Genomic DNA, 25,324 nt, shown 5'->3' with positions numbered 1-25,324 from the left:
AGATTCGAACGAACTTCAACCGAAGCATTTGCATTTGCATTCGCACTTTCTCAGAATCTGGTGCACTTACTTTGAATTTCTTTGTGTCCGCAACAGGGAACCAACGCAGTATACCCGGAAGTGGAAAACTTGTCGTCATCACCGTTCTTTCGAGCCAGAGACTGCGCACATCGTCCGCTCCACAGCCATTGCTCTCGCGATAAGGTCGTGAAAATTGAAACTTCTGCACATTATTCGATGTGAAGTAGTTGACGATTTTGCTCGACACCATTTTTCCCTCGAATTTGATGAAATTCTCATTCATTATAGGCTCAACTTTGTTCACTTGTATAAATTGACCATCCGCCTGTGTGATATCCTCGCCGGGTGCCTCCAGCGTCTGCATGAGTTCAGCCTGTGGATGTTGCACCAAAATACGCGAACAAAAGTCACTCAAACGTTCATACTCCTCACCACGGAATATGAATGCTTTATTCTGTAGGAAACGCGGGAAGCCCAAACCATAGAAGCAGACACGGAAATACTCCGACGTATGGCGCAACTCGTTCAGTATTTTCTCAAAGAACTGAGCCATCTTTGCCAGCAATTTTGCCAATTTCAAATAATCGTAGATCTCATTCTCATATTCCTGAGCCAACACTTTGCACATATCGATGGCACACTCGTACATGTGCCCCCTGTCGAAGTAGTCGATGATTTCGTAATAGAGCGCCTCTTTGAGTTCGCGATGCGTGCGACACGCCATATGGCGATGCGAACGCAAAAGTGGCGACAATTCTGTGTCGTTCCACTGCAACAACTCGGTGTGCAATTTCAATGTGAAGGCAGCCTCAGTGTAGTTATTGAATTCCATATGCAGGTCGCACAGCTTGTAGACGTAGCGTATGTACATCTCCTTGCGATTGACCTGCGAGTAGAATTGCAGTAGTGAGAAAGTGCAAGCCATGCGATTCTCCTTGCTCTCATCCTGTATGATGCAGCGATACTCGAGCAAGCGCTCCATTAGCTTGGTCACCATGTTCACGAATTTGGTGCCCTCTATATTGAGTATATTGTGTGCCTGGCACTTTTCCATCATTATGCTCTGGAAGAGGTCCTTGTAGTCGGCGTCGCCTTTGCCTGGGAATCAAATAAGTGATAAATTAGAAATATATGCAAAACTCGCCTGCTATGAATAGCTTTGCACTTACCTGCGCCAATCAGTATATCCAACTTTTCGATCATTTCCGTTTCGAATTCGTTGAAGTTCGCCTTGTAATGCGAATTGTTGCGTTTCGTATCGCCATAGCTGTTGGGCAGCATTTTCGAACTGTAGTACTCGCACTGCATCATATCGAAGAAGATTGGAATGGTTGCTTTGCGCAATTCCACCTCAGGTATCATACTCATCTCGAGTATCGGCTCAACCAGTTGTGGCACGAATTTCGGTTTGTGTTCACCCAACTGGAACCACATCTTGCGTATCTCCTGCGCCGTATCCTTGCGTATGTCACGATAACGGGCGAATATGATTTGTCGTTTGTTGTCATTGAAGTCGTTCAACTGTAGCGGCGATTGTATGAGGAATGCAATGGAGCATTGGAAGAAATTCGACCACACTTGCTTTTCGAAGGGATCGAAAAAGTGATCGATGATGACAACGGAAATATGCTGCAATGAGCGCAATATCACCATATTCTGGTGCATTATCATGTCCATCCAATCACGTGAGAATACCGGTTTCTGATGCGGTGAGACGAGCTCCTCGAACACTAGCAATATTTCAATTATGAAATCTTGCAACTCAAAACGATTGTTCAGATGCCTCACAAAGATCTCATAGTGTGCGCCATCCATGCGCTGCAGTATGCCCAACATGATGGCCACCAAATTGCCAACTAGCTGGTTTTCGCGATCGAGTGCGTGAGAGGTCTTGATGATGGTGCGCAGAAGGATGAGCATTACATCGCGCACGTCGTTGTGTGTCTTGCCGATGTCTTTGCGAAACAACAAACGTAGAATGTTGTTCATAATGATGATGCACTCGTTGACCTGTTGTGAAATAGAAAAGTGGATGGAGCAAGATTAGCGTGGTGCAATCAATAATTAATGTGCAGAAATTTTGTTCGCCGGATAGCATCGCAAATGAAGCTTAATGGCGATCTAAAGTAATCAACTATGACCCGATTATTTTATTTGTTGCCTGAAGTTCCCTCTTCTTGGCTAAAAGTTATTTATCACAAAATAGTGCGAAATTTCCCAAAAGATGTGTAGACATATTTTTATTTTCATGTTTACTTGTGGTGTTAGTTAGCCAAAACGCCCCAAAAATACTTTTCCTGAAGATATTTGTTGCCGTTTTGATTTCTACTTGATAAAATTTGAGAGAGGCTAAAAATCTCCAGAATTGTGATCCTAACACACAAAATCCAAAGATTGAAAATATCCCCAAACTCAAAATACTCAAATTTAAATCATCAAGGTTTATGTGTATAAAAGTAAGTCAAAAAGTAATAGGTGTCTTCACACCAAGCTCGGTACTCGGTAGCTAGGTGTTCGGTAATTCTTCCCCGTGCATTTTGTTTGTGTAAAATTACTTTATTTTTGGTTTACCGATTACCGAACTATCTAGGTGGCAAGCTTGGTAATTTTTTTGGTAGTTGGTAAACTGCAATAAACGTAAAATGAACCATTTACCTATATTACGGCTTTGTTATAACTTAATTGTTATTAAAATAAAATTTAAATACAAATTTTTTGAGGTTTTTAATTATACAACTTCCAAGGAGAGAATTTTAAAAAATTTTACTTTTTTTTGTTTTTTTGGCAGATCACATCCATTATATCCAGTGTTTTTTTTAGCAGCATGACACTTATCGCTATCGAGAACTATGATTTGGCAAGTCTTCATGAAACGTTTAACGCCAGAACAACGCCTTCCCTTTCCAATTAGGCAGGATTGGATCGAGGGAAAATCTGAATCACCGAAGCTTGCACCTCTGTCTTCAGTGACGGTTCCAAGATGGAATCGGGAGTCGGAGCAGATGTTTTCTCTGAATCAGCCAATTTATCTATCTCCTTTTAACTGCCGAATACTGCTAGTGTTTTTCAAGCAGTAGTCTTCGCGATCCTGTAGGCATGCAAAATGCTTAGGGAACGCGAGAGCGACGGAGATTTTAACGCTTTTTCCCGATAGTCAAGCCGCAATCAAGGCTCTGAGGACGCCATGGTGCAAATCCAAACTAGTCAATTCCTGTAAGGAGGAGATCAAATCTCTTGGGTGTGCAGGTCATATTTCTCTGATTCGGGTTCCAGGACATAGGAACGTAAAGATAAATGAAATTGCTGATGAGCTTGTCAGAAAGGTGACTGAATTGGTCTCAGAGACCTTCTAACCGGTCATTGGCATCCTCCTGACTGTTGTTAAAGGAGAATTGCACAACTTATTTCTCAGGAAAGCGCAGAAAAGATGGAGCTCCATTTCTTCATATGCTATTTCGAAAACCCATTGGCCTCAGTACAATATACGGAGGATTCAAAAAGTCCTTTGGACTCTTCGTCATTCAATTTCCAAACACGTAACTGTGTCTACCGGTCACTAGACGATCGGCACACACGCGGAACAGCTAGGGTTACCATTAAAGCCCCATTGCAAAAGCTGTGGGAACCTTTCAGAGAAAAAGACTGTTGAGCACTTTCTCTGTCCAGGTTTGGAAGCTCGACGAATAAGGTCACTGGTGCTCCTCTCTTCGACAACCTGGGGCAGTGCGCCAACCTAAATCCTAGCAATCTTCTCCATTATATCAAAAGTTCTGGCTGGCTATAGATATCTGCCTGTTGGAGGCCTCATAACGGTATCAAAACGGCGCTTCAGTGCTACTTGAGGAGTGCCAGACTGGCGCTTCAACCATTTCACCTACCACAACGCCTCCAAATTGTGGAAATTTACTTAAGAAAAAATATGTTCGCGAAGTTCATAGAGCACTTCGTCCATTTTACGTGCGCTTTAAACTCTGGCGGCATCATCGGTTCTTATTTCTTTCGAAATGAGGAACGAGCTGGCGTTACGCTGAAGCGATCAAGTGGTATCGAGCCATTCTAACTGGCTTTTGTTTCCAAAAATTAATCAGCTAAACATCGACGACATTTGGTTCCAACAAGGCGGCGCCACTTGCCATACAGCGAGCTTAACACTCGATTTATTGGACTGATCGAATGGATCATGTAACTCGTAGCCGCAGCGAACATAGCAAGAATATTCAAAAAATAAATACCATTAAATATTTTATAAAAAATACGGCTCGCAGCACAGGCGACGGAGACCTCCGACTGGCCTATGCAACTTAAGCGAAGAAATTTATGAACTGCTTAAAGCTATTTCAGAAAGTTATACGTTAATTGAACACTTTTAACGGTGTTCGCGCAATTCATAGAGCAAAGTCTCGAAGAAGACGCCGAAATGTAGATTCTTCGTAAATATCAACCTGATGGCCTTTATCCATCAAGTAGGGGAAAATTTTACGCAAGGATCTTAACTTACGTGCTTCTAAAATATAGCTCGTGCAAGAATCGTTTGCGTCGCATTTTTGCTGACTGGGCTCCTTCAGATTTATTGGAATATCTCATCAAAAGTTAGACTGATCGAATGGACCATCGAACTTGTAGCCGCCGGGAGCACATGCCGGATATTATATTCAAAAAATAAATGCCATGCAATTATCTGCCAGATAATAGTCAAGTAAAATTCATTCCAACAATATTTCTGTTTTGTATTACCTTTTCAAGTTCTGGAGCTCACCAAAAACACCTGATATCACAAAAATATTTTTTTCGAGTCCGAATTCGCAAAATATATACAATGGTTTAATTTTAGCAATACTTAAATTTTATAACATTTCTACTTATAAATTAAATTACCCCACCGGGCATCGAAAATTGCTGCAAAATCCATTTATTTAGGAAAGTTAAAAAAAGACTGCTTAGAATCAAACTGTTCCATGTGGTTCCTACACGCCAGTTAAAAGTAGGATATCCAAAATATTTCTAAACTAAAGCTTAGAAATTAAAACATCATTCAAGGAAGTAGTCTGGTGAAATATTCATTTTTTATAGATATTTTTCAGGAATTTTTTTTAAGCAAATAAAATGGGATCGTTTTGATTTTATAGTATGTTATTATTGACATCAAATAGTATACAAAAACAACTTTTTTTTGACATATTTTTTTGTATTAGTGTGGCACCAAAGTAAGCGTCTGAAAAAAGGTATGTGTCAAAAGTCCGCCATTTTGTTATTTTTCAAAAAAAATTTCCCATTGTAGCAACTGCCAGAATGACAAGCCTACAGAATAATAATCTGTTTAACTTTTTCGTTTCAGATGTCCTGAAAAGCCAAAATTCTGTTGACAAGCCACCTATCTTTTTTTAAGACACTTACTTTGGTGCCACACTACTAAAAAGAATATGAAAAGAAAAAAAATTGTTTTTGTATACTATTCGATGCCAATAATAACATACTATAAAATCAAAACGATCGCATTTTATTTTCTTTAAAAAAAATTCCCAAAAAATATCTATCAAAAATTAGTATTTAACCAGACTATAGTACTACCTCAAATACAAAATTTTCAAATCGTGAGAGGCAACCAATTAAAGTGTAAAGTAACAAGGTACTGAGACTAAAACGAATATTTTTAATATTTTTAATTAAAATACAATAATTTAATTTCGAGGATGAACGACAGGACCGAGTTGGTTACAGTTCTCAGCAAATAAATATCACTATTATTAATATTAATCAAAAGAATTTAACATGTAATTCAAGACAGCTGAAAACTACTTTTTGATGCCGAAAATGGAAGCCTGTGATCTCCACAATATTTGGTTCCAACAAAACGACGCTACTTGCCACACAGCCCGTGAAACAATGGATTTACTGCGTCGCCGTTGCGGTGAGCAATTTACGACTTTTATTTGTGGGTTATGGAAAGTCTCAATACTTTGTGGATAAACCAGATTCGATTGAGGCATTGGAAGCCAATATTACTAAAGTTATTCACGAGATACCGATCGAAGTCCTCCAGCGAGTCATTCAAAATTGGAGCTTACGGATGGCCGAATTACGGCGCAGTTGGGATTATCTTTAAAAAATAACTTTCATGAATGGTTCTACATAAAAGTAATCACGATTGCTCAATCAATTTGAATTTCGTTGTTTTATTTTAATTTCAAATCGGATACCTCTAAACTGATCACTCTTTATTACACTCTTTACTATTATTACCTTTTTTTTTTTTGTAAATTTAATTTTAAAATTTTTTTAATTTCCTTTTTTTATTTTTTATTTTTTCTTTTATTTAGCTTTTATTTAGTAGCTTAATTACAAGTGTTTTTTTTTTGTTTTAACTTTTATTTTTTATTTTTTCTTATTTATTTATTATTTTTTTATTGTTTTTATATTATTTTTTATTTATTTTTTTCATTTTTTTTTAGTTTTTTCTTTCTGTTACTTGTTTTTTATACTTTATTTTATTTATATAATTATTATTTTTTATTTCCTTTTATTTTAACGTCCTTTTTTTTAAATTTCAAATTATTTTGTTATCTCGCTCAAAAAATTGAGACCACAGTAGCATAATCACTCTTTATTACATAGTGTATTTTGTTTTTATTTTTTTATTATTTTTTTATTATTATCATTTTTTTTAATTTTTATATATTTTTCTTAATTTTTATAATTTTTTTTTTAATTTTTTTCGTTTAGTTTTTTTATTTTTTTTTTCTTTATTTCTATTTGTGTTTTTCTAATTTAAACCGTTTTTAGAATTTATTTAAATTTATTTTATTATCTTTCCGGGAAAAAATGAACCACTACAGTGACTTAAGCCCCCATAATAAAAACTTCTGTTGGCTTCGGTACATCATACAGATTTATAAGGTGATTTTGCTCCAAAGCAAGATACTCAACTCAGGCGTTTTTTGCTCGTAGCCACACAATTATACTTACATCTAACTAAATTTAATAAAAGATAAGACGAGCGCTAATGAAAAGCAAAGCTGACAAAACAAATGTGAGGAAATATCGCACGAGTCTTATAAATATGTATAGTATACCATATAAGTATGTATGTATCTGTAGCTAATTGCACAAATAACTCATTACAAAATTAAATACTAAGAATGCGCTAAATATTGAAAAAGCGTTGGTATTGATTACTTTTTATTTACGCAAAAAGCAAACAGTTAAAAAAAGTGTAATTTAAAACAGAAAAAAAAGCTTAAATATTCTGCCCACGTCCCACATTTTACAAATACAAAATACTGTACTTTTATCTGTATGTGTGTTTGTGGTTGTGTTGTGAAGAGAAATGGAAGAACGCACTTACACATGTACATATAAATTTAAAGGTAACTGATGAGAAGTACTTACTGGAGTGATATTTTATGTATTACAAAAACAAAAAATAAAACCATAATGAACAAAGCCAAGGAGTCCACAGCGCACGCCGCCAAACCAAAATAAGTGAATCCACCCACCCGTTGCGCCTGTCGTGTGGTGCTGTGTGGCTGGCTTAAACTCCTATTGTGCGTAGGTATATAAATTTGTTTTTCTTTGGCTCTTAAGCGTATTTATGTGTTGGAGTTATTATAGTTGTTGTTTTTTTTTTTTTTTGTTTTTTCTTTTAATTTATTGTTTTTACCTTTTGTTTGGCAGTTGTTTCACGTGTGTGCAGATGTGATTTTAACTGTCCGAGGACTTTTGCTGCCTTCGAGAGATTCTTTTCTTGTTGCCATATATCAGATTTCGAGTCACCCTAGACAATTTGATACACAAAACAGTTTGCAGAAAGCGAATACACAAAAGTGTTTCAAATAGATTAACGAACGAGCACGTAAAGGTAAAACAAATACATATTTATGTGAAAAAAGGAGAAGAAATAGTAAGATGTGGTTGTGTGCATGTATGTATGTATGTATGTAAGTCAGTAGTTGGTAGAAGTGCACAATGTGCTGGTGTACAGGTGTGGCCATTAGTTACACACACCAATGCAGTTCTATTCGGTTGCAAAAGAAAAATTTTCAAGTTAAAGACAAAAATTGTGAAACCAAAACACAAAAAAAAAAAAAAAAATAAAAATAAGTAAGTATGCACCCAAAATTAAAATTAATTATGTATAGGTATGCGGTGAATCTTGTGAGCATTCAAATGAAAAGGTGAAAAAAACCGTTATATGTATTTTATTGCCGCTACATATGTATTTAGTTACATTATTGTGTAAAAATAAAACTAAAATTGTGTCTAGTTGCTAGAAAATCAACAACAAAATAAAAAAAAATCACATAAAATGTAGAATAAGGCAACTACACCCAAGTGGAATGAATTATTTTGATGTGTAATTGAGGATGCATATGAAAAGTGGTGAATTCGTTGATGATTTGGTGATTATGGGTGGTGACAATAGTGCAAATTTAGTTCACAGCATACACATATATGTACGTGTATGTATGTATGTATGTATTTATATATTACTGTAGAGTACACTGTACTGCGTGCACAAAGCTACACCAAACCACTCAGTTAACAATGAGAGACACACAAACAAAAAACATAAATATAGTACTTATACACCCCACAGACGTATGAGTTTAACACAAAATGAAAATTTTCAATTACACTGTGCAACCAAAAATTGTTATATATCTGGCATGAAAACTATCTAAAGCTGCGACTAGTGGTGCCGTACCGAGGCCATAGCAATCAGCTATTCTGATCAAACATATGAGCATCCCTTTTTTTCAATTTCAAACGTTTATTAACAAAAAGTGGTTACAAATTTAATCTTCAAAATAATAGCCATCTCTCAGGCAATTTGTGGATGCCGCGCCAAAAAAATTGGCCGTCTTTGGCCGCAAACCAATCATCGAGACATTTTTTGGCTTCTTCGTGAGAATTGAAGCGCTGCTCGGAAAGTGCGTGGCCCATCGATCCAAACAAAAGATAATCGGAAGGCACCAAGTCTGGTGAGTCAGTCGCATGCACCAGCGGTTCCCAATCGTAGGTCTCCACCAATTCCCGGGTCGCCCTTATTCAATATGGCGGTGCATTGTCATCAAGAAAAATTACTTTGTGACGCCGATCGGCACATTCTGGGCGTTTTCGGTGTATAGCGCTGCTCAAATTGGCCAATTGTCGTTGGTAGCGTGCACCGTCAACTGTTTCGCCTGGTTTTAATAGCTCGTACCAAATCATACCACGCTGATCCCAGAAAACACACAGCATTGCCTTGCGGCCGAAGCGATTTGGTTTGGCCGTTGTTTTTGCCTTGTGGTCGGGCGGACCATACGATCGTTTACACTTGGGATTGGAGAAATACACCCATTTTTCATCACCCGTAACGATTCGATGCAAAAAAGACTTTCTTTTGAACCGGGAGAGCAGCATTTCACAAGTGGTTTCACGATGTCCGCAAATCGTAGTTTGAAGGCACGAAATTCGAAATTTTTAAGAGCGACGAAGATGCATTGTTGTATGAAACGTAACAAAGAATGAACTGAATATTGTTGACAGACGAAAAGAAAAAGACATTTGGGAAGGTTTACAAATTTTCCTAGCGACATCTATGAACTAATAGCTGAAAGTCTCATTTCATAGGTATATACCTGGTATTATAGGTGCCGCATGTATCTATTGAATTTTGGTTTTTCCCCTAACCGTAAGCAGCTGACATTTGTTTTGATATTTGCGAAAAAAATTTGAATATTAGAAATGAACGACCAAAAGTAAGTTGACTTAGTGGAAAATTATCCGTGTTTTTATGACAAACTGCAAACGTTCTCATTAATTCTACTTCAGTATCAGCTGTTTATGGTTACGGCATGACGAATCGACAAATGTTGTAATATTGCGGCTATGGTTATGGTTACGGCAATGGCGTTATGGCTACGGCACCACTAATTGCAGCTTAAAATCTAATTCATGCGAGTCCCAAAGTTTCCCAAAGAGTTTTACAAGTTTAGCTCGAAAGACGGAGATATGAATTCGTGGGCAAACGATTTGCACAGTACTTATACTCGTACAAGTACAAGGTGGCGCAAAATGAATCATCCTATCGGGAAAAGCATACTTTTTGAAATTTTCGCATTAGCCGCAATATACAAGCAATGCAGCGCGTAAAGGCCAAAATAAAGATTTCAATTACTTCAAAAATATTTTTTTTTTATTTGGCAAAAAAAGTTATTCAAAAATAAAATTGATGATAAGTTTTGCGCCACCTTGTATATGCGAGCATTCACGAGCAGGTGATATGCCATTTTAATGGCACTTTAACAAAGAGTCTTTTAAAAGTGACGCCTGGACGTCAGTAGTAAATAATTCCTAGACGGTACCTTTTTTATGCCATCTTTGACATTCCTCAAGTAAAGATTTAGACATTTAGTAGACCATTTTGCACGATAGGAAAACGTGTTAAGTTAGGCTAACCTAGGTTGCTTGTCTAAGACAAAACACTCGGTGGCCCATTGTGATACCTGCATTTGAATTCCATCCTCGAACTAAATTGCTTAAAACACTTAAGACCTTTTTAGTCCCTCTAGTGAGACATTTTGCAAATTTTCCAGGTCCTCAAAGAAAGAACCGCCAAGATATTTGGCACGACTTCTTTGAAGCGCAAGACATTCACAGAGGAGGTGTTGTACAGACTCAATTTCTTCTTCATCTTCGCATTCATTATACTGGCTAAAATGCCAATAGTGTAGTTCTTTATAACATCTATAAGAACATTTTGTCCTTTTAAGATTCAGTATTGGTTTCCGCGATTACGCTCAAGTAATTAAAGTGTACAAGTAGAGAGACTAGTCGCAGACAGACGGGTACCCGTCACATCGTATTGGGTACCCGGACATAAGGGCATTGCAGGAAACGAAATTGTAGATGAGATTGCCAAAAGCGCTGTTTACATACAATTCGAACAAGAAAACGACATACTGAAACCTTTAAATACGATATACCAAGGCATCGCTGCGGACATGAAAACACGGATAGACAGGAGGTGGCATAATCTAGCCACTTATAAAACCGCGAAAATGATGTGTACACAAAATGCTGACAAATGCGCCAAATCGTACTAGCCCTGTCTAGAAAGGAAAGCAGAATTATCAGCCACAATTTGTTAGCGGCACACGCATACAAGATGGGAATTGCAAAAAATCATATACAATATGAGAGGATAGAATGTCTCTCGGGGTTAGAGCTTCAGAGCTTACTTAGATTCGCAAAAACAACACAGGCTTATCACAAGAAGCCTACTACAAGGAAACGTACGGGTCAAGCTCCATGTGATGGCTTTCAGCCAGCCAGGTCAACCTGACCTAACATAACCTATGATATTATGAAAATGATCGATCTTTAAGAATATAAAATAATAATAATAAGAATTTTTTTTTTTCAACCGCTTCGCATTTCAAATGAAAATAATTTTGTTATAAAATAACCACCGTGAATCTGTTGAAGGTGGCAGCAGTGGAAACAGAGATGAGCTTTTTTTTCGCCGTGTACATTTGGATGTCAGCAGGAAATTAAATTACGGAAGATATTATTTACATTCAAATTTATAATTTCAAAATTAAAATTTTGCAATGAATTTAAATTCAAAAGTCTTTTTTAACTAAATAAAATAATAAGAAAGTGCACGATTTGTTTTAACTTTGTTTTCGACTTTAATGTGAAATTCTAATATACAAAATGTCAAGGCGAATCTATTAAGGGTGATATCGGCGGTAAATCAGCTGATTTTTTTTCGTTTCTTTCGCCGTGTCCATGTGGCTGTCACCACAGAATGAAACAAGCGAATTTATTCTTTGTTTTCTACTTTGCCAATCTAAGCTTTGACAATCAAATAAACAAAACTTTGTTGTTGGTCTAGTGTCATCACCTTTAATGAAGGCGCCTTGACAAAATGTTGTTGTTGTATTAGTGGCATGACCTTGCATGAATTTGCCAATTTTTAAACACAAAATAAATACGTTGTACGTTATAAAAGCTAAGGCTTTATATAACACAAGAAAAATTTTTCATAAAATCAAAAACGGATTTCACTTCTGCTTGACCAAGTAATGCCGTCATCTTCCGTCTTATCAGATTCAAAGTAATATTCATCAGAACTGTTACTATCTAACGTTTCATTTCTGGATCGCTTAGCCATCGTGCGCAGGATAAAATATAAAATATATAAAAAGCCTGCTGGTTCATCTGGCAGTGAAATTCGTTCTGACTCTACCGTCATCTCACATCGTAAGTTTACATTATAAGGCAGATAAGACTTCTTCGCTAATGGACTCTCATGTCTTTGACTGAAAACGTGACTCTTTTACTATATCTACGGGTTTAACCAAAAGTGGTTTAAAAATCTCAGAGCTCTCTCCCAGGATAAACTGAGATTGCTCACCGGCATTCTCACAGGCCATTGCAGACTGCTTAGTCATCTACACATGATCGGGATATGGCCCACTGCCTCCTGTCATTTCTGCGACCAATCCCCGGAGACTCCGATACCTCTTCTACTTGAATGTAGCGCTATAGCGTGTCCAACTGCAGCCAGAAGAAAGACACATACGCTCAGACCAACCCAGCTCTATCTTACGTTTAATAAGGGAACTGGGTTTGAATGCGCTACTGTGATGAGTAGAGGGCACAAAAGACCATTAGGTCGAAGTGCAAACCTCCAATAAATCTATGTGTCTATCTGTGACTGAGAGGTTAGGTTAGGTTAGCCTGGTTGGCAATAAGCCACGCATAGACCTTTTGGTCCCTAGCGATACCAGATGGAGACCGACCTCTACGAATACCGAGAGTAGACATCATGTAGGATGTCAGCGCTTTTGGCGAATCTAAACAGAGCTGAGAGATCCGCTTTTGAGACGTCCTCCAGACCCTCAAACTGTGGAGCTCCCAGGCATTTTAAACGCGTTTTTAATAATGCCGGACAAACGCACAGAAGGTGTTCTAAAGTTTCCTCAACATCCTCTCTGCATTTCTTGCATTTGTCCGTGTTAGCAATCCCTATCTTGTACGCATGTGCAGCCAATAGATTGTGACCTGTTAGCATACCTATGATAGTTCTGCAGTCCTTTCGCGAGAGCGTAAGTACGAATTGAGTCAGTTTTTTGTCGTTAGTTCTACACATGACTTTTACTGTTTCGCATGTGGTCAGAATAGTCCACTTAGCTTCCACTCGCCTTTTCATGTGGTCGTCCATTTCATTGTATACTGTGTTTAGTGGTTTTCGTATGTCGTTCTCTTGCTCAAACCTTTTGCTATCTGATGTACTATTTCGTTCCCCATAATGCCTTTGTGGCCAGGTACCCAGTAGATATGCAGCCTACTGTTTGCGGCTAGCCTTTCTATGGCCTACCTGTTCCGTCGAACATTTTTGGACTTAATACAATAGGAGCTTATTGCTGCTTGACTGTCCACGTATATATTAATTGTTGAGTTCTTTCTTGTTCTAGTGTAGGCTAGCTCCTTATCCCTAGTTTTGAGCAGTAAATACTCGCCCCCACTCCGTCTAAAGTTTTAGAGCCGTCTGTATAGATGTGAAAAGTTCTATGGCCAGGTTTCTATGACTGAGAAGTGGTAGACAACTTTTCCGACGTAGTCATATGCACAACACTCTTTATAAACACAAAATGCTACAGAATTTGTAAGTAAACAAAGCCAAAACCTTGGCAATTTCAATTGCATGTAGAAACAAAAAAAAAACCCAATTTTATACAACCCTGGCCTATGGTGCATCAACTTAAGTAAACATTTTAGTGAAGTGTAGTTACAATATATAAAACATGTATGTATATAGCACAGCTGTGAAACAACCACTAGACATTTATGCGTTTCAAAAAACTCTATATATTTATATGTATTAAACAAATTATTTATAAAAACCCAAAAAATCGAAAATATAAGAAAACAAGATTTAAAAAATTAGTGCACTCTAAAATCATGCCAATCAAAAATGCATAAACTTGATATCGAAAAAACTGTTGCACAAAACAGGCACAGACACGGGCATAACACAAACAAAAAACATGCTAAACTTATTATACATTTCAATATACAAATTTCGACCACTATAGACTAAGAGCTATAAATACGAGTATAAAATATACAAATGCTTTGCTGGGCCTTGCCTTAAATGGCTGACATTTTTAAATAATTCAAAGTTTTTTTCACTTGCAAATCTACAACATTGCAGCGTCAAGTAAAAGTTGAACAAAAATACATTGAAGTGTATGTGGAACTGTTATTATTATGTACATATTTATGTAGTTTGTCGCTTCTTTGTAATGAACAAAATCAGTAATGCTTGAAGAGGTTTAGTCACAAATTAAGAGTTGTGGAAAATTAACTTGCAGAATTAATTTAATAATTTCAAAAATGAATTTTAATAATTATGAAAATTAATAATTCAGCAACAAAGGCCAAAATGCTGTAAATTGTTGGCTTAGATGAAACACACACACATGTACGCAAAGGTTAAAGTTGACGAGCAAAATGAAATGTGTAAAAAAGAACACTTGAGCGTGTCAATGTTATAATTTGCGTATGCGACTAGTAAATAATATTAATAAATTATTATAAAATATATTAAACACAAATGCAAAGAAAGTAACGTAACGCAAGTGATAATGAGGGAGCAAAAACGAATTATGTATGCATGTAAATACCTCTTCTTTGCTCTCAAGCCGATCCTTAATGTGATTGCAGAAGACGGGCAGCAGCACGGCACGGCAATCAGGCGATAGGAACAATTTGGAGTCCACAAAGTCCTTTATGCAACCCATTTTCGATTGTGTTAGGCGGCGTGGTGGAAATTGACGCAAGATATTCACAATCACATTGCTAAGTAAATGATATTAAAAAGCATAACATTTCGGCTCATCAAACTGCACACTAACCTTAGGCGCACTTCGTCGAAAACCGTCATTAAATCCGTGGCAATGATGTGCAAATTTTTTAGCAGCGCACCCTCAGATTTCAACAAATCGGTAGGGCAGGCAATCATTTTTATGAACATCTCCAGCAACTCTGTTGATTTACGAAGATAAAAAGTTTGGTTACTTGTTTGCTACATGAAATGAAATGAAAAAATAGCACTCACCTTGCAATTTATTAGCAAAATCATCGTAATCCGAGTTACCGTTGATTGCTGAGAAAAGCATGCGTGAGCGTATCACGAATTTCATTACGTAATGCAGATATCTGGTGGTCTTGTAAAGGCGCTTCACCTCCACGCGCTCCTCAATCTCAATGCCATCGGCGGACTTTTCTATCGGCTCGACAGCCTCTCTGATATTCCGTTGCAGTACATCAATTAATTTGCTGTAAGAGGTAAAGAAATTACAAAAAAATGTGATTGCCCAAAATTTAAGATATTAAAAACAATACTATGGTGCGGCAAAAGCGTTTCAAAGGGCGTTTTTTAAGAGCTTCAGAACTTTAAATGATAATACTAAAGATAAAAATTGTTGGACTGCATTTTTTTATTATAGTCTGGTTGTTGTTGTTGTTGTAGCAGGATAAACATTCCTCGTGCATATACGAGGAATGCTGCTGAAGTGACGGTCCTTGGCCGGATATAAATCCGGGTCGTTCTGGTTACGTAGAACCGACTGTCGGGGGATTGTTTAGGTTATGGTGGTAGTCGGTACGACCAACTCACTGAGACCTAGCAGGTCCGTGGTGATACCGCTGCGCGACACGGGAACCTCATTTATTTTTCTGTGTGGAACCATTTTGTGGCTCTTATGAAGCCACGCCCCACAGTTCCGTAAGAAAACTCAAAAAAATATTTACCGATATTTTAGCTAATGCTGGACAATTGCAAAGGAAGTGCTCAACTGTTTCTTCCCCTTCCTCATCTCTACCACTTCTACAATATTCATGGGAGAAAACTCATAGTCTCAAGGAATGCCTGCCAAATAGTCCGTGAAAGCCACGACCTTCGAGATATTTCCTCTTAAAGACTAAGTAGTTCCCTTGTCTTTTTGTTATTCATTTGCGCCCACAGTAGCCTAGCTCTTACGCATGTATCGTCATCTCTCCATGACCTATTGGCCTCTAAGAAAAAGTTATTCTTAATTATTGATTTGCCACTGACCATAGCTATCTCAATGGTACTTCTATCACTGATCAATACTTCACTCTATGAACTTCGCGAACAAATTTATTTATTAATTTTTTGCAAAGTAAATTTACACAATTCGGAAGCGTTGTTCTGGAGTTAAACGATTCTGATGGCTTGTCAAATCTAATGGCATAGACAGACGGTGGCGTTAATCGGGATTAACGACTTACTTCGGAATTATCTCAGGAATTAAATGCAACTAATTGATTGATTCAGCAGATTAGGGGAATTTTCGATGGAAAAATTACCGGAAAATGGCAGTTAATAAATATTTATTGTAAATGAAAAATAATGAAACTTTTAAAGAGAAGAACAATACAATTCTGGAATAATATGATGAGCACAACTAGAGGAAGTATTTTATATCATTTCCGTTTTAATTTTAAGTTTAAGACTGCGTTTTTCCAATTCTAGATGGCAAGCAGAAAAAACGTTCTACCTGCACTGAGAGGGAAGAGTAGATGCTCTATAATCAAATTTCATTAATTATTTTGATATTTCGGAGCAGTTTGAGAAAAAGTAATCTATGATTTTTATAATAAATACATTTTTTTAGTATTAGGGCAGCTAATATCCGTATTTGTCACCTGCGATCCATTTTTTACTGACAAAACTATGCAATAAACAAAATAGCTGTTCACTAATCCGTATAACAACTACCTATCACACAAAAATTTTAATGAGAATTAACTGCGCCGGTAATCCCGATTAACGCCGCCGTCTGCCTAGGCTATTACTGAACAAAAATGTCAACACAGTTTGACTTTCTCAACTGTCAAACCACAGTTCTCGATATCGATAGTTTTCATGCAACTAAAAAACATCCTTTAGAAAGAAAAAAAAAAATTTACTAACTCATAGGCCAGCGTCGCTGAGAAGCTCTCATTTATGTACACATCCAAAACGGTGAGAAAATGTTGATATTTCAGATCGGACACTGTCTCAATTAGGTGTATGATACTCATGAAAACCAGCTGATCGTAACGTGCAGGATCGTCATTTTCAACCTATGGGAATAAGCGGAGATTAAATTTAGCATACACACAAATATTGAAATAAAGCACGAGAGCGTAATTTGAATAAATATTACCAAAATGTTGAATAAGGCATCGAGTATGTCCTGCAAGAATTTTACCACCTCCTCGCCAGGCACGTTTGACAAAGCGTTCAAGGACTCCTCCAGTGTTTCCTTGTGAGCAGACCAATTGAGCAAACCAAGTAGGCTCACTGAAATTGAGAATTTACGTATTACATATTATATAATTGAACCAAACGAAATTTAGATGCAAGGGACCCATTTACTCACCACTTTGCGTCAATTTCGTGCTGCATAAGTTCACGCAAATAGTCACCTGATCCTTGGGCAACAGCGACAAACCGCCCAACGAAGGTTTGGTGCCTTGTAATTCACCATTCGTTGCTGGTAAGCCCATATAAATATTTGCATTGCTCTTGTCATACTTTTTGTGGTCGATTTTGTACACAGCCAGGTTGTGCTGTCCTTGCTAAAAACACGAAAAACAAAAACAAAAGCAAAACATAAATTAATGCACACACGGACATGCTTTGCGCAATGCGTTATGACTTGCCAGTATCGTTGTGCCGTTATCCTGCATTAATTTCACATAGGACAGCCCAAAGGGTTTCTCGGATTTGTCCTTTTGCTCGTTGGAGCTTCGATGTTTGAAAAGAAATTTCAAATGACACTGTTTGAATTCGTCGATCGGCACATGTATCTGTGTGAATCAAAAGTAGAGAATTTACATAAAAAAAAAAAACAAAAAAAAACTCTAAGCAAATTCGCATTGTACCTTAAAGGTCTCCAGCCACTTGGGCTTGTCATCGTGATAGTACACCACCGACTTGTATTCGTCAATGGGTGGATGTCCTGCGCCGATGCTCATCACGCCGGGCACCACCTGTCCCTGATCATTGCACACATACACCGTCACCTCGACATTCTTCTCCGAGGTCTTGGCAATGCGCGCAAACTCACCACCGCACACCGTCAGATACAGATCGTTGCGCACATCACCCGGCAATATAACCTCGGGAAACCCCATTTTGCGCGCCAGCGGCACATTTGTGTGCAGTAGTCGTGGAAAATCTTCTTTGATTTGTTTGATGTCACCTTGTAACACTTCAATGGTAACCGCCATTTTTGAATCGATCTTACCAATATCTTTATTGGCGATCAGCTTGCGCAGCGTGCCATCGAGCGTATCCTTCTCGCACAGCATAAATGGTAGATCCAAATTTCCGCGGAAATCCTCTGGTTTATGCAAAATCGGTGTGAGATCTTTGCATGCGACACCGAATGGACGCCGCATTATATATTCGGCGCTGTTGAATGAACCACTCGAGCTGATCGAGAGTTGTGAGTGTTTCTTGCTTGAGGGTGTCAACATGGCGGTTGTTATACTGGCGCGTTTCGAATCATTCTCCTTCATTTCCATGGCACCTATGCGTATCGCATAGCAGACAAGATACATTTTCGATATGCTCAGATCATTTTTGCTGAGATCGGTGAAGAGCACACGATTATTGTCGAATTGATCGATATCGCGTGCGATGCCAGTGCGCGACCATTTCACCACGTAATTCTCGCTTATCGGCTTATGTGATTCGCCATCGAATAGTGTGAAAAGCAGGTCCGAGTCTTCTTGGAACTTGCAGACGAATGCGTTCACATGCAGCAGGATATTGTGCGAATACTTGTTGAGGGGGCGTGGGCAACGTTGGATAGTTTGTGGGCGCTGTAGGAGAAAGAAAAGCAAACAAATGGATGTTAGAAGAAAAATGGTATTCTTTTTTGGAGAGAAGCTTTTAAGTGCCAGGTTTTTTTAGAAATAATACAAAGGAAATAAATAAAAAATATTCACAATAAAATTTCACATTTAAGTCACATCAAGAATTAATATTATTTCCTAAAAAAAAATATTTTTACATGTTGGAAGTCTGATGACCTACAGCGAGTGGTAGAGGACATAAGCATTTCTCTAAACGAACTGTACACTGCGATTGACTTGAGCGTAAACGCGGAAACTAACAGAAGGGGTCTCTGACTACTAACTGCAGGGTCTCCAAAGTGCTCTGCCCAAAACTGAATCTTAAAAGGACCAAATCCTTGCTTAGATTGAACAGATCAACTACCAGCGTCCTCAAAATATTGAGACCCTGCAATATTGCCACTCTAACCAGTAGAATGGGTGAACCTCACAATGACTTCTGCAGGAGTTGTGGAGATAAAGAAGAAATTGAGTCGGTACAACACCTCCTCGGTGAATGTCGTGCATTTCAAAGAAGCCGTGCCAAATATCTTGGTGATTATTCCTTTGAAGATCTGGGAAATTTGCAAAATGTCTCATTGGAGGGAGTAGTTACCCTCTTAAAAAGATCCGAATGTTTTAAGCAACATTATTAGGGGATGGAAATCAAATGCAGGTATCACAATGGGCCTTAAGTGCACCGAGTGTCTTGTCTTAGACAAGCAACCTGGCCAATTTATAACCACAGCCCTATTTATTTAACCTTAGTTGAATTAAAGTCGAAAAAAACAAACAACAAATGATTCATCTTAATTGATTTCAAAGCATGCCTGCCTATTGAACTTCAGACCACTTGATCTTGTGGCACACAAAATCAATTGACTTTAAAACTAGCAAACAATGATTGATGATCACCGGCATTTGAGTGGCGAAAGTTTTTTTAGCAATAACAAGGGAATGCGTTAATGGAAAATTTGAGATGTTATCTAATGAGAAATTCTGCTAGTGTGCCCAGAGAATGTTACAATAACGAATTTAAAAACTATTTCTATATTAGCTATACAAAAGGCGGCTCTGGTCGCTTGACGAAAAATTTGCACGTGAATGCAACAACAAAGTTATTGAGCAAGATTCGCTGCTAGTAACTGGTATAACTCACTATTTTTTGATGCCGCAAAATCACTCTTTTGATATAGGACAAGTTTCATTAGACCGCGTTCATACAGCGCAAATTTCGTTGCTTCCGCTTTGCGAATTCTTTTTGGTGTTGCCCGTCGTATTCATACGCAGCAGCTCCTTTGCTTGCAATTGTTTAGTCTTTAGTCTACAATCAACCACAACATTGAGAAGAACGGGAACACGAAGGGTATTGACAGGGCGCGAGCATCACAAGTAACGAGTTGAAGCAAGAGCTGCTTCTCCGTAAGAACGCGGTTTTACTAATACTCATTGAGTGCTTCCGAACATGTGAAACTTTTGGCAGCTCTTCAGCAGCTCCAGTTGCTTCATCTATTCGCCACTCGCTAACACCTATCAAATCTAAAGCGCTTAGAAAAAAATACAGAATTTTGAAACCTATTTTAGCACGAGCTAAGAAATACGAAAACGAGCCGGGAATAGTCCTCAGATTCCTTTGATTTATCGAAAACCAGCATATTTATATGCCCCTAATATATATAAGAATTTTATATAAGAATCAAACAGTCGTAATGGCGAAAACTACAATATGCAAACTATAGTATCCAGTTAGAGTTCGTAAGTCCTCTCTGTCAAGGTTTAGGAGCCTACTTGAAGAAGCTTCCAAAGAAGGAAGGATGGATTGTCTACCATGGATGTTCTATCCCGTGGTGTACCAATTTCGTGTTTCCTCAGTCCTTAATAACTTCTTATATGTGGACTTTGGTAAGCCTTAAAAAGGGATCTGATCCATGGAATTTTGATGCAGTGCCGCATTTCGTTAGACAGACAGCCTGTTCGGGGCCGTCATAACTCTCACGTCTTATTACTCAGTCCAGAAAGACGGTTTCTTTTTTTACCATCGGATATTGATAAAAGAGAAGCATTCCTTAAAGAGTTTAGATGCTATTATGTGACCCTGTAATGCATATAAGGCTGCTTGACTATCTCACAAAATACAGATGTGCTTTGAAGTTGTAGCTCTTCACAGGTGGTCTATGCCATGGATCTCCGCTTGAAAGACTACAGTGAGATTACTGTGCTTGTATTCAAATTAAATGATTACTTCTCTAATCTTTCTCGCAATTACACTACAAGGAAGCCCATGCTCTCCCCCATTAAATCCTATTCAGTTCATGTACGAAGAAAGTCGAATTTAAACTTGATTGCGGGTCGATGACGCAGTAAATTTTAACAGCGGATTAGCACAAATTACTTAGGGCAGCCTTCAAAAGGTCTGGACGAAATCAACGAAATTCTTAAATCCTTAGACGGTAGCAGCTGGATAAAGGCAAAAAACAAAGTTGCTGGCGACATACAAGGCCAGTGGACAGCCAATAATAATCTATGATGTGCTCATTCGCTGAACTGTGACTAGTACTACGCAGATATTTACATCAGCGGTCTTAAGAACCGCGATGTAAGTTCTGCCTTTTCAAACTGGATAAAGAAGCACAGCGAATGGGTCTAGCGGTGAACGAGGACAAAACGAAGGTGCATCAAACAAACAGTCGACGCACTCACGTATCGACACCCATGTCACTGTTGACAGTTATGATTTCGAGGTGGTAAGAGACTTCGTTTTTTAGGAGCTGAGGCAACGGAGTACACCTCTTTCGCCGAACAAAACTAACACTCTACAAGGCTCTCATCATGCCCGTCCTAACATATGGCGCAGAAGCTTGGACGATGACAATATCCGATCGGGCGTCCCTTGAGTGTTTCAAAGAAAGATTCTGCGGAAGATTTTTGGATCTTTGCACGTGCGTGACGGTGAGTATCGTAGGTGATGGAAGAATGAGCTGTATGAGCCATACGACAACATACAAAAACAGCGCAGCAAATAAGATCCAGCGGCTACGTTGGTTGGGTCATGTCGTCTGAATGGAAACAAATGCTCCGGCTCTGAAAGTATTCGATGCGGTACCAGCTCATGGTACCAGAGGAAAATGAAGGCCTCCTGGAGGTAGAGAAAGACTTGGCGGGAAAGAAACGACTTGCGCGCCTTGTTAAACTCGGCCAAAATCGCGTAACCAACTATCGTTCCAATCAAGAAGAAAAAAAAGACAAGAACTGCGCAGTGGAAAATTTGCATAACTCATAAACAGCGGCCGTCATAGCACAAGTTCGGATCTCCGGGCATGATTCATCAAATGATAGAAAAAGGTGTTTCTAAGAGCGGTCGCACCTCGGCAGATAAGTACAAACCTCCGAGTGTATTTCTGCCATGAAAACTCCTCATCAAAAATATCTGCCGTTCGGATGTGGCTTAAAACTGTAGGTTCCCGCCATTTGTGGAACAACATCAAGACGCACACCACAAATAGGAAAAGAAGCTCGGTCGAAACCCCAATAAAGGTGGCGGGGGGCATGCTTTGCCCAGCTTTTGTAAAAGCTAAAATACTAAGTTGGGCGCTCAATACACAGGATGTTAAACCCCTGGGTACAGAACTTGAAAATATGAGAATTTAGAACAAAAAATCACCTTAAATAACAAATTGCATAAAAATGTTATGCAAATACTTAATTGAGCTTACATACGTATGTATGTAAGTAATGTGAATATGTAAATGGAGGTATGCAGTAAATTTTTTATATTTAACTGCAGTTTATTAGCTAAGTAAATATGTTAATGCAAAACCTACATTCGCTTTAATAATGCGGTTCACCGCATTCATATGATGCTCGTACAATTCCGTGGTGCATATCGTATTTGTATCCAGTATGTCGCCGTTCTCGTCACGCACCACCATATCCAAGCCCAGCAGACTGTTTCCTGTGTCGATTTGCGATGTGGCCATCAGCTTCACTTTTCGCATCTCGTCAACGGGCAAATTTCCCGATATGAGCATCGCGCGATTATTATTTAACTCGATCATTTTTGCGCGTATAGAACTGAAGTCGCGATGAGTGACCTGCAAAAACCGAAGAAAAAACAGCAAAAAAAAAATACATTAAAACAAACATAAAATCAAAAGATTACTACAATCATAATGCGATGGGTTAGTACACATAGAATAGCAGCGAGGGGCTGCTACTTAAATTGTCACAATTCATTGCAATGCATGAATAAATGAACGAGTCGAGTGCTGGATAAAGTTTTTGCGAATACAAAATTCGATCAGCGCGCAGCTGAATGTTCATCGATGATGACGTTATTGTTAGCGACATTCTTCAAGCTGGGGTCAATTCAATTTATATTTTCGCTCTCGATAAAATTGTTGCACTCACCAAAAAATACTGCTTCAATATGGAACCCCATTCCAATAAAACTTTGGTAATTTCCTCAACGATCTCAGTACGTCTGATGCAGTATTCGCCATTGATGATTGTGTAATCGCACAGATGTATGTAGGATTTCGGAAATATGCCGCGTTGATCTTTATGTCTGCAATAAGCGTAAAAGCAATTAAAACAAAACAAAAAATTATAAGAAAAAGTAAAACAAAAAATAAATAAAAATATATGGGAAAATTAAAAACTATTTGCCTTCATAAAAATGGAGGGAATTAATAAAGCGCGCAACCAACATGTGGAAGCAAGATTTGCCCAAAGTAAGTAGACATGCACGCATACATGCAAACACATGCATGTGTGTGACATTGTTGTGGCGCAATTGTTGATGGATTGCTGAGCAAAAAAGAGCAAAAGACTAAAAACAAAACAAGAATCAACTATAAATTATTAACCACAACAACAAATACGCCACGTTAATCCGACAAATATGGGCATACATTCTATTTTCTATTGAGTGACATCTTCCAGTCGATGAGGAACGTCGCTAACCAAAGTGGAGAGCAAGAAATGTTGTAGGAAATTATTGTCTGCGGGGAAGGATGAGCGTAGCAACAGATAACAAATTCTATATCGTTAAAATAAATATATGTATGTATGTATGTATGTATGCATTTGTTAGCTTGTTGAACCCGCTAAGGAGAGATCCGCAAGTAACCAGTTCAACGCATGCGCAACACAACAAAATCGCACAAACACACAAACGCGGTCTTTTTTCTAATGAATGCCTGGCCTTTATGAAAAAAGTTACATTTTTTAACTAATATTTATGTACATACAAACATACATACGTGTGCATATTTCGATATTTTTGTGTTTATCTATACAAACAAACCTACGCATCGAGCACTCCGAAATTTCTCACATTTTGCCACAATTCGGCAACCTCGCTTTAAATCCATAGCTATTGCGAAATTTGGCAGTAAATAGTACTTTCTCAAAATAGAATAGTAAAAGCAAATGAAAAACAAACACACATAAATAAATAAAAAATAAAAAAAAACGGCTCATTATTTCTAAGCCTTAAGCGCTAAGGTTACGGTCATTAACCGCAAAATTGTTTTGGGCTTGAAAACAAAGTTGACCAAAACAAAGTTGTTGGCAATTCGTTTAAAAAAATATTTGGTGTTAGGTGGCGTTTGTATTTTATACATTTGTAGATGGAGAAAAAAGTGTAACCTTGCCCAGTCGCGTGGCTTAAATATGTTAATTATGTTTATAAGCCAATTATTAGGTCACGCAAAAGGTCCTGAGTATTTCAAAAATCCAATTAATACAGAATTACCCGATTTAGATAAAATATGCGCCACATGGTGAACAGATTTCATAGCTCTTTAACAGACAGAATTCGACAGAATCAGCTGATGGGCTGGCGTCACTTGAGGTGTTCGCACAAAAAAACTGAGACTGTGTTGATGCTATACGAAATACATCAACCAATGGCACTTCGTTGCCGTCTGAACAACGAATGATTGGACGAGTGTGTGAATATGTGTGAAAAGAATCCCCAAGTGACGTGACAGCTAAAGTTCCCCTCACTATTTCCGTTTTCACCATAGCTAAATAGCAAACCTCTGGTAATCTTTCATCCTTGTATGCGCCATTTTGTTGATTTGATAATTTTTATCTATTTTGAAAGCGAATTCATATTTTCACGATGTTAGAAGTCCGCGTTCTTATTGAGCAACTGATTTTTACAAGACTCTGCCACTTTGACGTCGATGGCACGTTCCGCAGCGGAAGGCCTTCTGTATTCGATGAAGAAGGTCTGAAATCACTTTTGAAGGAGAACGGTCGCCAAACCAGTCGTGAATTGGCGGAAAAAATGAAGTGCTATCATAAACCGTTTCTCAATCACCTTCATTCAAAGGGATTTACCAAAAAATTGGGAGCTTGGATGCCTCACGAGCAACACGCTGTCATAAACAGC

At 38.1% G+C, this 25,324-nt stretch overlaps 1 protein-coding gene across 1 annotated transcript in view; it reads right to left on the bottom strand.

Moving 5' to 3' along the window:
* LOC129242093 (dedicator of cytokinesis protein 1) overlaps positions 1–25,324 on the bottom strand; it is a 96,771-nt gene that overhangs the window by 10,056 nt on the left and 61,391 nt on the right. Inside the window, exons 3-15 of the mRNA XM_054878655.1 lie at positions 23,332–23,488; positions 22,746–23,015; positions 17,968–18,912; positions 17,746–17,892; positions 17,463–17,661; positions 17,247–17,383; positions 17,012–17,163; positions 15,131–15,351; positions 14,928–15,057; positions 14,697–14,871; positions 7,679–7,792; positions 1,191–2,031; positions 71–1,119 (exon numbers count right to left, since the gene is read on the bottom strand). Coding sequence (XP_054734630.1) covers positions 71–1,119; positions 1,191–2,031; positions 7,679–7,792; positions 14,697–14,871; positions 14,928–15,057; positions 15,131–15,351; positions 17,012–17,163; positions 17,247–17,383; positions 17,463–17,661; positions 17,746–17,892; positions 17,968–18,912; positions 22,746–23,015; positions 23,332–23,488 — 4,537 coding nt within the window. The remainder of the gene's footprint in view (positions 1–70; positions 1,120–1,190; positions 2,032–7,678; positions 7,793–14,696; positions 14,872–14,927; positions 15,058–15,130; positions 15,352–17,011; positions 17,164–17,246; positions 17,384–17,462; positions 17,662–17,745; positions 17,893–17,967; positions 18,913–22,745; positions 23,016–23,331; positions 23,489–25,324) is intronic.

Source organism: Anastrepha obliqua, chromosome 1 (assembly GCF_027943255.1).
Source record: "Anastrepha obliqua isolate idAnaObli1 chromosome 1, idAnaObli1_1.0, whole genome shotgun sequence".
Classification (NCBI taxonomy): Eukaryota; Metazoa; Arthropoda; class Insecta; order Diptera; family Tephritidae; genus Anastrepha; species Anastrepha obliqua.
The sequence above is the reverse complement of the archived record's forward strand: the minus strand, read 5'-3'. Positions and strand labels throughout refer to the sequence as shown.